Source organism: Erythrolamprus reginae, chromosome 5 (assembly GCF_031021105.1).
Source record: "Erythrolamprus reginae isolate rEryReg1 chromosome 5, rEryReg1.hap1, whole genome shotgun sequence".
NCBI lineage: Eukaryota > Metazoa > Chordata > Lepidosauria > Squamata > Dipsadidae > Erythrolamprus > Erythrolamprus reginae.
In genome coordinates, this window is record NC_091954.1 from 12,232,757 (window position 1) to 12,245,046 (window position 12,290).

General features: G+C 43.3%; 1 protein-coding gene across 7 annotated transcripts in view; it reads right to left on the reverse strand.

Annotated features, from left to right (window-relative positions):
• Window positions 1–277: 277 nt before the first annotated feature.
• Window positions 278–12,290, reverse strand: part of SLC16A9 (solute carrier family 16 member 9) — a 36,872-nt gene continuing 24,859 nt past the window's right edge. For all 7 annotated transcript variants that reach the window (XM_070752062.1, XM_070752061.1, XM_070752060.1 and 4 more), the window contains 5 exons: window positions 11,738–11,963; window positions 10,631–10,774; window positions 7,849–7,944; window positions 5,730–6,605; window positions 278–1,231 (listed from right to left, as the gene is read on the reverse strand). In XM_070752062.1, the coding sequence (XP_070608163.1) occupies window positions 1,056–1,231; window positions 5,730–6,605; window positions 7,849–7,944; window positions 10,631–10,774; window positions 11,738–11,933 (1,488 nt within the window). In that variant the 5' untranslated portion in view covers window positions 11,934–11,963 and the 3' untranslated portion in view covers window positions 278–1,055. The remainder of the gene's footprint in view (window positions 1,232–5,729; window positions 6,606–7,848; window positions 7,945–10,630; window positions 10,775–11,737; window positions 11,964–12,290) is intronic.

Genomic DNA, 12,290 nt, shown 5'->3' on the forward strand with positions numbered 1-12,290 from the left:
ACATTTGACACACACACACACACACACACACACACACATATATATATATATATATATATATATATATATATTATATATAATTTATTACTTTATAGAAGACTTTTTAATTGTATATTTACTGAGTATATTTACTGAGTGTTTTTATTTGTTCTGGTCTCTGGTTTAAGACTGCAATATATTGAATTAAACTAGGGTTTTGCTACACTGCAATGTTCTAAGATCCCTGGGGAAATCTTGTCTTGAATTTATAAAACAAATAAAACCAATATTTCAGTTCTGTGGTTGGTGGCTTCTTTAATAAATTGTATTTATTCCTTGGTTTTACATATTTCAATTGAACATTTTTTAACAGCTCCTAATGGAAGATGCAGTAAATTTTTGGCCATCCAACATCTTCATTGGTATTAAATGCTACATTCTTGTTGTGCTGGTTACTTCATAGATCACAGGATCTTTTGGCAACCTACGAGATTCCTCAGAGGAAAAAAAAAGGGTCTTCGGTCAGTCTCTCCCTACCCAGTAACATTAAGATTCCTGAAGAGGGAAGAAGTACTGTACCAACCGGGCCAAAATTAAGTACAAGGATTACATGTAAATGAATATAAAATACACTCGTTGCACCAGAAAATACTTAGCAAAACAATGTGAGTGAGAAGAGGAACCTCATTCAGAAGACTGAACATGCCAGTTCTAGAATCCAACTTTTTTGCACACTTGCCATGGCTTGTACACTCAGCCTCCTGAGAGCAGAGAGGTCATCAAGAGAAACTCCACCTCAACAGCCGAGCTTCACTGCACCTTAAAAGTCTCTTGGTCAGTTGCACTCCCGCATTGTCATTCCTAGGCACAAGCAGCATGGTGCTAATTACGGGCAAGGGCAAAGCAGAAGGCCCCGTTGTGTTGTTGGAACTTAGCCGCAATGGCCAGGACGTGGTGTTTTGGCTCGAAGGTCCACGTGTTTCGAAGACGTATCAAAAGTGTCATAAAAACCTTTATACGCAGATGCAAAAGTTACTAAAAGTATAAAAACAGCAGCAACTGATTCCACATAGTCATTAACACTCTGGAGGCAGCTGTGGAGGAATGAGAGTTTGGGTTTGGGGCTGATGGCCATGTGTTCCATGCCAACAGGGAAGCATGGCTACCAGGAGGAGAATCCCTCCGAAGAGGACACACAGGCCACTGAAGTAGAAAGCCACATCGTAAGAAGAGGTCCAGTCGTAAAACCAACCTGAAAGAGAACAGAGAGAGATGCCAAAAACAGATCCAAGCCTTCTTATCTCACACGCATGCTATTAAAGATGATTTCCTCTTCCATAAAAATAATAATAAATATTATTAATAATAATTTATTGGATTTGTAGGCCGCCCCTCTCCGCAGACTCGGGGCAGTTAACAACAATAATAAACACAACATATACAATCCAATAAGGGGCAAGTACAAGTGCACTAGAGTGCCTTCCGTCCCCTGTCCTATTGCTCTCCTATATCTCCTATACCTTTCTTCCATTCCTATATCTCTTCTTCTATTCTTTCATTCCTATATCTCTTCTTCTATTCTTTCATTGATATGTTCTATTACTTTATCTTCTTTTCTATTATTTCTTCGATATATATTACTATGAGTATCTCCTCTATAACCTTCATCATGTATTTTATTATGTGTATATAGATATATACCCACTAAACCCTCATTGTGTATTGGACAAAATAAATAAATAAATAAAATAAAATAAATAATAAAAACAACTAAAAACTCCTATTATAAAACCAAACATACACACAAACATACCATGCATAACTTGTAATGGCCTAGGGAGAAGAGCTATCTCAACTCCCCCATTCCTGGCGGTATAAGTGAGTCTTGAGTAGTTTACGAAAGACAGGGAGGGTGGGGGCAGTTCTAATCTCCAGGGGGAGTTGGTTCCAGAGGGTCGGGGCCACCACAGAGAAGGTTCTTCCCCTGGGGCCCGCCAAATGACATTGTTTAGTCGACGGGACCCGGAGAAGGCCAACTCTGTGGGACCTTATCGGTCGCTGGGATTCGTGCGGTAGCAGGCGGTTCCGGAGGTAATCTGGTCCATGTCACGCCAGAGCATGATTGCTCAGGAAACAGTCAGGCCAGGAAGCCAGAGCTTTGGACCTGAGCCGTTAACAAGCCACAATTGCAGACAATGGCCCTACTCTTGCCGGATGTTGCTATCACGGAGGTGGAAAGGATTACCATATTGTTCAGAGTATAAGACGCCTCCCAGGAAGAAAGGCCTCTGCCTCCCAGCAATTTGCCAAATAGCAAACAGCAAACAGCACAGATGATATACACCAGTTATGGCGAATTTTTTTTTTCATCGGGTGCCGAAAGCGCGTATGTGTGTGCTATCATAAACTCCTCAAAACCCACCTTTATCGTCAGGCATGGGGGCCTGTACAATTTATGTATGGTATGTTTGTATGTATGTCTGCTTAATAATGGGGGTTTTTAAAAAATATTTTAAATATTTTAAATTGTAAATTATTAGATTTGTTATGAACTGTTTTATTGTGTTGTGAGCCGCCCCGAGTCTACGGAGAGGGGCGGCATACAAATCTAATAAACAATAATAATAATAATAATAATAATAATAATAATAATAATAATAATAATAATAATAATATCAGGCATGCATGAGTACCCACACCTATAATTCAATGCCTGGGGATGGAGAAAACAGCCTCCCCTGCTCCCTTGGAGGCCTGAAACAGCCCATTGTCCAAAGTCTGTTGGGCCTGATAGGGATGTTTTTCCCCCTCCCCAGGCTCCAGAGGCAAAAATGTCTTCCACATCCCCCCTCCAGAGACTCTCTGGAAACCGAAACCACCATCCCCAAACCGCCAAAAATCAGCTGGTCAGCACACACATGCTCGTTGGAGCTGAGTGAGAGTAATGGCTCGCATGCCAACAGATATGGCTCCGCATGCCACCTGTGGTACCCATGCCATAGGTTCGCCATCACTGAGCTAGAGCAACGGCTCGTGTGTCAGCAAATATGGCTCCGCGCCCCACCTGTGGCACCCATGCCTTAGGTTCGCCATCACTGATATACACCGTTTGCTACGTATTTTTGTGCATGTGTGCCTGTCTCATAGAAATAACAACGGCAGTATATTAATGCCAGAAGGTTTTCTTAAATGTAATCACACTAACTCCTCCCAATTATTTAAATAGATCTTCTCCAAACATGACTAAGTCAGGATTTAACTCAGCTGCTTTATCTTGAAACTAAACAGGACACTGTTACATTTCAGATTATACTTGTATCGAGCTGTTAAAATTTATGTAGCTTTCTTGAAGTACAGTAGTACCTCTAGATACGAGCTGCTCCACTTGCGAGTATTCCAAGATACGAGCCACGAGGGGAGAGAAATTTCTTTTCAAGACCTGAGCTCAAATTCGGGATACGAGCCAAGCGTCCACTAGGTGGCACAAGAATCCTTGCTTCTGGTTATCTCGGAGGGGAAAAACAAAGTCTAAAGCCATTTGTTCCAGATATGAGTTGTTCGACATACAAGCTCCCTTCTGGAACGAATTAAACTCGTATCTAGGGGTACTACTGTATACATTATTCTCTGATTTTAAAACAAAGGTACCATAGGATTGGGCCTCTTCAGATCAAGCATTTGTTTTTAAAAGCTTCTTCATTTTGTTAAGTTGTCTAGAACAATAATAAAGCAGTCTTTAAAAATAAGTCTAATAATTTGAATGCTCTACAAACATTTATAGTTATTGACTTACCTCTTTGCATCCAGATTCAGCAACTGATTAATACAAGAAAATACAATTCTGTCTCTGCCTCTCCCTCCCAATTTGCCTCTTTGCAGTTTCAGTTTCACTTTCATTTTAGCAGGTGGCTTGCCTGCCGCCTCAAATCAGCTGAGGATCGGGAAGCTGCTAATCAGTTGCTTGGCTTAATAGGCTCTGTGCTGTTTGCTGCAAGGAGGTAAATTGCTGGGAGGCAGAGGCCAAAGGGTGAGAGTGGCTGGGTGGTTGAGCCTACATTCAGTGTATAAGATGCACTCAGGTTTTCACCCTTTTGTGGAGGGGGAGGTGCATCTTATGGTACTATATGGAACAAAAACCAGGATATGAGTTGTTAAGGATGCAGTCAGGGGTGGGCAGCAGGCAGGATGGGGTGAAACGCAGTTCCACTGGTGGAAATGAAACTGTGTGCACAGCTCCAACTGACCAGTGGCAGTCAATTCCTGGATTACCGCTCTCGGCTCGGCTCTCCTTTTCCCCCCTGCTGCGGCTGCTGCACGCTCCTCGCTTTTTTCCTCTTTCCTCCTTCCTGGCCTCGGACAAGCTTCCCTCTCTCCTGCCTGGCTCCGCTCCAGCCTCATACGGCCACCTCCCAAGGCCAGGAAGGAGGAAAGAGGGAAAAAAGAAGAACCGAGCCGAGCCATGGCAAAGCAGTCTGGGCTGTGGCCTTTTTCCCTTCACGGAGCCTTCACTCCGCTCACAGCTGAGATGAAAAGGTGTAGTGCGGCAATAATAACCTTGTGACTCTCCCTCGGCTTTCTGATATTTTTAAAATCTATCCTCCTCCTCCTCCTCCTCCTCAGAAAGCAGCAGGGAAACAAGCACCAGCAGGAGTTGCAGGGGGTCCTTTTCCTCCCCCATCTTTTCTCAACAGCTGATCAGCACCTGTTCACCTAGCTACCCAGCCTGGGAACCCAGGAAGTAGAGCATGGGAAACGCGAAGCCAATTGTCCCCCCAGCGAGCGACACTGTTAGGGTTGTAAATCGAGGACTTAACAATTCACTTGAATGATAATGATCGTTCAAGCCACTCCCACCTGGTCACATGCCCATCAAGCCACACCCACAAAATAAGCCACACCCACAGTGTGGCAGTAAAAAATTTGGCTGCCCATTACTGGATACTGTGAATATGCCTCTCTCGTTTCTATTGTAATTGAATGATGCTTTATTTATTTATTTATTCATTCATTCATTCATTCATTCATTCATTCATTCATTTATTTATTTATTTATTGGATTTGTATGCCGCCCCTTTCCAGAGACTCGGGGCGGCTAACAGCGACAATAAAACAGTGTACAACAGTAATTTGGTATTGATGATTAAAAATCTATTAATATAAAAACCAAACATACATACATACATACCATGAATAGAATTGTAAAGGCCTAGGGGGGAAGAGGATCTCAATTCCCCCATGCCTGGCGGCAGAGGTGGGTTTTAAGTTGTTTACGAAAGGCAAGGAGGGTGGGGGCAGTTCTAATCTCTGGGGGGAGTTGGTTCCAGAGGGCCGGGGCCACCACAGAGAAGGCTCTTCCCCTGGGTCCCGCCAGGCGACATTGCTTAGTTGACGGGACCCGGAGAAGATCCACTCTGTGGGACCTAACTGGTCACTGGGATTCGTGCAGCAGAAGGCGGTCCCTGAGGTAATCTGGTCCGGTGCCATGAAGGGCTTTATAGGTCATAACCAACACTTTGAATTGTGACCAGAAACTGATTGACAACCAATGCAGACTGCGGAGTGTTGGTGTAACATGGGCATTTTTGGGAAAGCCCATGATTGCTCTCGCAGCTGCATTCTGCACGATCTGAAGTTTCCGAACATTTTTCAAAGGTAGCCCCATGTAGAGAGCTTTACAGTAGTCAAGCCTATGTCCACTGTTCTGTAGGTGGAGGCCATTTTTTAAAAGAAGGCATGAAATTCCGACTTACCTACAATTGGGGGTCCAAGGCTGTTTCCCAGTCCAGCAAAAAACATCAATATGCCGTAGGCGTGGGTCAGTTTCTCGATCCCCACCGTCTGGGTTGTGACGTAAGGGAAAATCGACCAATTTCCCGCCAGGAACCCTAAAACCCCCGAAAGGCTTGCCAGAGCACTGTAGCTTTGGGCGAAGGGGATTAAGACCAGGGCTGCCGCCGTCAAGATCAACGTCAGGATGTAGAGATACAAAGCGTTAACCCAGTCTATGTCCGCCAGGACGCCCAGGACCACCTTCCCTATGGCGGTCGTAATGCCGATGATGGAGATCAGAGGGATGGCGCAGTCCCCCTTAATGACCTTTGAGCTCCGCGCCACATCCTCGATGAGCAAGGAAGGAGGGAAGCCGCCAACGTCAAAGAGGAAGATGGCAATGAACAGGGCGGAAAAGACTTTGTTTTTGAAAAGACCCAGGGTGTCTTCACAGTAATTTAAATACAAGCCCCATTTCTGCTTAGCCAGTTGTTTGCACCGGTGAGTTTGTTCCGCGACTTTTTTTGGGTAGCTGTCTGCCTCTCTCAGCAACTGGCCGTTCGCTTGGTGGTTGTTGCCCGGCATCTGATTCTCCCCTTTCCCCAAACTCTGGGCCTTTTCAGGTATGGTGATGTGTTCTTCATGAAGGGGCTTCTCTTTTCCGTTACAAATGAGGTATTGATCCGGGACCTTCTCCGGATCGGGCTTCTGGGCTGCCGGTAGAGGCCTCATCAGGCTGCCACAGGCTAGGATGTTTAGAGAGAGTGCGCCGGTGATCAGCAGGCAGCCATCCAACCCATACAGTTCAATGAGCTCTTTCTGTAAGGCAGCATAGATGAAAAGGCCAACGCTTGACCCTGGAAGAAGAGAGGAGCATCGTCAGTAGATATCCCTGTACCTTGGCTGCCAATGAATCACACATTCCTGGCTGAGCACGTTCTCCCTCTTTCTTCTCTCTCCTCTCTCTCTCTCCTGTCTCCTTACCATCTCCCCTCGCCTTCCTGTATCTCTCTCTCCTCTCCTTCCTCTCTCTCTCTCCTTTCTCTCTGTCCACTCTTTTTTCTCTCTCTCTTCTTTCTCTCTCCTCTCTCCTTTCTCTCTGTTCTCTCTTTCCTCTCTCTTTTTCCTCTCCATCCTCTCTCTCTCTCTCTCCTTTCTCTCTGTCCTCTCTGTCCTCTCTTTCCTATCTCTCTCTCTTCTCCTTCCTCTCTTTCCTCTCTCTCTCCTCTCCTTCCTCTCTCCTTCCTTTCTTCTCTCCCCACTCTCTCCTCTCTCTCTCTCTCCTTCCTCTCTCCTCTCTCTTTCCTCTCTCTCCTTCCTCTCTCCTTCTTTTCCTCTCTTCCCACTCTCATCTCCTCTCTCTCTCCTTCTTCTCTCCCCTCTCTCATTACTTTCTTTCTCTCTCACTCTTTCCTTTCTCTCTCTCTCCCCTTTCTCTCTCTTCCCTCCTTCCTCTCTCTCTTTTCTCCTTCCTCTCTTCTTCCTTTCTCTGCTCTCTCCTCTCCCCACCCTCTCCTCTCTCTCTCTCCTTCCTCTCTCCTCTCTTTCTTCTCTCCTCTCTTTCCTCTCTCTCCTTCCTCTCTCCTTCCTTTCTCTCCTCTCTTCCTCTCTCCTCTCTCCCCACTTTCTCCTCTCTCCTCTTCTTCTCTCCCCTCTCTCATTCCTTTCACTCTCTCTTCTTCTTTTCTCTCTCTTTCCTCTCTCTCCCTCTCATCTCTTCCTCTCTCCTTCCTTCCTCTCTCCTCTTCTCTCCTCCTTCCCCTCCCTCCTTCTCTCTCTCCTCTCTCATTCTCCTCTCCTTTTCCCCTCTCCCTCCTCTTCTTCCTCTCCCCTTCCTCTCCCTCTCTCCCTCTCTCCCATACTCTCTCTCCTCACAATTATCCTATCAAATTCTAGCTCATCCATCTAGCTCGGCAGTGTCTTCATTATAAAATTATGGAAGTGCAGGAATAGACTGAAGCTGATCAGAAGAAATGTTTAGCCGTGATAAATGTAGACTGGTTTTTGGCATTTGGATGATACAACCCCAGTCATCCAAACTACCGCATAATGCCATTCCATCCAAAGATCAATGTCAGCTGAAAGAACAAAACACCTTACCTGTGGAAATGAGACCGAGTGCGAGGCCTCTCCGTTTGTCAAAGTATTGGCATGTGATTGTGACGGTGGCCGTGTACAATAAGCCACATCCCAGTCCTAAGGGCATAGAAAAGTTTATGGCATTTAACCAGTGCTCCAGAACTCTTGACTAATGTGATTCATGTTCAATGAAAGGACACAGGAAACTCCACAGTAATGTCTTTAAATTCCCCTGGTAGCTCTTTTTTCCTTCTATTTTCCACTTTTCCTTTATAATCTTTCTCTATGTTTGCTACCGCATTGAAATCACCTACTATGCAAATATTTTCTATTCCATGTTTTATTATTGTTTGATGTAAGTTTTTATAAAAAGTTTTTTGATCAAAATTCGGTGCGTATATCACAATAAGTAATATTTTCCCCCCAGTGTCAATTTCTAACAACAATACCCTTCCTTCCTCATCTCTATATATCATTTGGGGGTTTAACCAATCTTTAACTTAGATTGCGATCCCTCTCTTTTTCTTTTTTTCCATTAAGGATGTGAACAATCTACCTAAATTCCATTTTTCTAGTATTTGTTTATCTTTCCTTTTTATATGTATACTTCTTGAAGACATATAATATCTACATTTTCTTTTTTTAATTTGTAATATATTTGTCTTCTTTTCTTTGGGGAGTTCAGGCCATTAATATTTACATAAAATAATTTTATTTGTTTCTGCATTTTATTACTTTCTTTTGCTGCTTCTCATTTCTCGTTTGGATTCTATTCTTCCTTCTCTTCTAGTTCTTACTTCCCTGTTCCTTCCTTCCCCTGATTCTCTCTCCTCTTGACTTCCTGGAAACTATTCTGGAGGGTTCCCCAAACACCTGCACTGTTCACCTGAATATCAGGTAAATTCTGGGCCCCTGGAAATTCATGGAAATTCAACCATCCACCAGGGAAGATTACAGTTACCCACCAGGGGAGAGGAGGTCCAAGTGTAAAGTCCACCTTCTAGAACAGGAATCTCCAACCTTGGCCAGTAAGGGTCGTACATAAGTTCACTGGTGTGCCTTTCGTCCCCTGTCCAATTGTCTTTCCTTTCTTTCACCTATCATATATATTCTCTTCCTTTCATATATCCTCTCCTCTAAGTTCACTTTTACCCTTATATATATTACTACATGTCTATTTTTCTTCCTATGTATTTGTGTATTGGACAAATGAATAAATAAATGAATGAATGAATGAATGAATAAATAAATAAATAAATAAATAAATAAATAAATAAATAAGCGCACCATGGTGCCTACCGTCCCTGTCCTAATTTACTTGTACCTACTTTGCTTATGTTTATCTATATACCCTTATCTATATACCCTTATGTTTATCTATATACCCTTGAAAATGTCCAAAGATATTTCACCAGAAGAGCCCTTCACTCCACCACTCGAAATAGAATACCCTACGAGACTAGACTTTCAATCCTGGGCCTAGAAAGTTTAGAACTAAGACGCCTTAAACAAGATCTAAGTATTGCCCACAAGATCATATGCTGCAACGTCCTACCTGTCGGCGACTACTTCAGCTTCAACCACAACAACACAAGAGCACACAACAGATTTAAACTTAATATTAACCGCTCCAAACTTGACTGTAAAAAATATGACTTCAGTAACCGAGTTGTCGAAGCGTGGAACTCATTACCGGACTCGATAGTGTCATCCCCAAACCCCCAACACTTTACCCTTAGATTATCTATGGTTGACCTCTCCAGATTCCTAAGAGGTCAGTAAGGGGCGAGTACAAGTGCACTAGAGTGCCTTCCATCCCCTGTCCTATTGCTCTCCTATATCTCCTATACCTTTCTTCTATTCCTATCTCTCTTCTTCTATTCTTTCATTTATATGTTCTATTCCTATATCTTCTCTTCTATTCTCTCTTAGATATATTTTACTATGAGTATCTCCTATATAACCTTCATCATGTATTTTACTATGTGTGTATATAGATATATACCCACTAAAACCCTGGACAAAATAAATAAATAAATAAACTTGTGGATTTTCAATTACCAGAGTTCCTCAGCCAGATTTGCACAGTTGGCTGTGGAACTCTGGGAGTGGAAGTCTACAAGTCTTAAAATTGCCAAGACCTCTTTAACGCCGTTAGAAGATTTTTTTAATTTTTATTTTATTTATTTATTTATTTTGTCCAATACACAATGAGGGTTTTAGTGGGTATATATCTATATACACACATAGTAAAATACATGATGAAGATTATAGAGGAGATACTCATAGTAAAATATATCTAAGAAATAATAGAAAAGAAGATATAGGAATAGAACATATCAATGAAAGAATAGAAGAAGAGATATAGGAATAGAAGAAAGGTATAGGAGATATAGGAGAGCAATAGGACAGGGGACAGAAGGCACTCTAGTGCACTTGTACTCGCCCCTTACTGACCTCTTAGGAATCTGGATAGGTCAACCGTAGATAATCTAAGGGTAAGGTGTTGGGGGTTTGGGGATGACACTATGGAGTCCGGTAATGAGTTCCACGCTTCGACAACTCGGTTACTGAAGTCATATTTTTTTACAGTCAAGTTTGGAGCGGTTAATATTAAGTTTAAATCTGTTGTGTGCTCTTGTGTTGTTGTGGTTGAAGTTGAAGTAGTCGCCGACAGGCAGGACGTTGCAGCATATGATCTTGTGGGCAATACTTAGATCTTGTTTAAGATGCCTTTAACTCCTGAGCATTTGATTCTCTTGCTATCTGGTGGGGCCAAAGAGGACCTTGTGAATTTTCTTACCAACAATAATTCCATAGGAACAATACAAGAAGTAGATATTGGGAGCAAAGCTGCTGATCATCAGGCCTCCTGCCACCATGAAGCTACTGAAGATGGTTACTGGCCGTGCGCCGAAAGCAGAGACACAGGTGCTGCAGATGGGACCTTCATGGGGGGACAATTGGGGTGGGAGAGGAGAGAAAAGTGGTGAATCAAGAGAGTGGTTCAGTGTTTTTCAACCAGGGTTCCGCTGAACCCAAGGGTACCGCAATGGCCAGGCCGGGGTTCCATGACTTAATAAGAAAAAAAAAATGATAAAAAAGAATTAGGGCAAAACCGACCAGGATCGTATCACGCTTAACCTGCATACCTGCACCATGCTATGAATGTGCATTATGCGGTTATTAGTTGTTGCACTTGTTTACCTTCATGCTATTTCCATTGTTAGACCATGCGGTGCCGTACGCATTTGTTCTGTCGGGCTCTCTGGTGGAATCCTCCCAAAAATTCACAGGTACAAATTTCAGACACACACACGTTTGAAAATTCAAAACAATGTTCTTTATAATGAAAATTCACTTAAACCAAGCCCTCTTTTGGTATAGCAAAGAGCACTGGTCTCCAAACAAACTGGTAATTTGTACAAGTCCCTTATCAGTTCTGTGATACTTAACTTGCAGCTGTGAGGCAATTCACAGTCCTTCTTCTTTCACAAAGTGAAACACACTTTGCTCTGGTTTAGTTTCAAAGCGGGGAAAAATCAGCATAAAAAAGTCAAAGTCAGTAAAGCAGTCATGAAACACAGGCATGTTTCAATTCAGTTACTGTGGCTTTACCAACCATGTCTGCTGGAAGTTTGGTCCAAAGATCTACTACTCTTTCAGTCAAATAATATTTTCTCACGTTGCTTCTGATCTTTCCACCCAACTAACTTCAAATTGTGTCCCCTTGTTCTTGTGTTCACTTTCCTATTAAAAACACTTCCCTCCTGAACCTTATTTAACCCTTTAACATATTTAAATGTTTCGATCGTGTCCCCCCTTTCCCTTCTGTCCTCCGACTATACAGATTGAGTTCATGAAGTCTTTCCTGATAATTTCTTTTCTTTTTTTTGCAAGGAAGACTTACTTGCGAGCAGCCCCACTCCGCTGGCCAGGGATCCGATCCAGGCGGTCTTTCCTTTCCCTTCTCCAAAGAGGTCCAGCCATTCCATGTAGAGCACCCCAACCGCCAAGGGCGACCCATAGCACAAGAACTGGGTGAAGAAGGAGCTGAACACTATCACCCATCCCCACCCACCGTCGGGCGATTTCTGGAACACCATTTTGCAGCAGGATCCGAGGGATCACGAGCCCTGCGGGGAGAAAGGCAAACAAATTTAGGAATGGAAAAAAGGACACAGCTGGACATGCAGCTGACCGAAGGCCATCATGAATCTGAGTTCAAGGATGAGAAGAGGAGGAGGACGCAAGACCTTGGAAACCAAGGCAAACACCCAGCAATTTCTGGTTTCCATCCAATTGCTCTCAAAAGCTGAGAGATGCTTTCTCTCACAGCCACTGGCTGGACTATGGTCTGTCCAAGCCTTGCCTTTGTGGTCCTCTGGACAAATGGCCAATTGAAACAGCCTTAAAGGTGATGCCACAAACATAGAAGATTGATGGCAGAAAAAGACCTCATG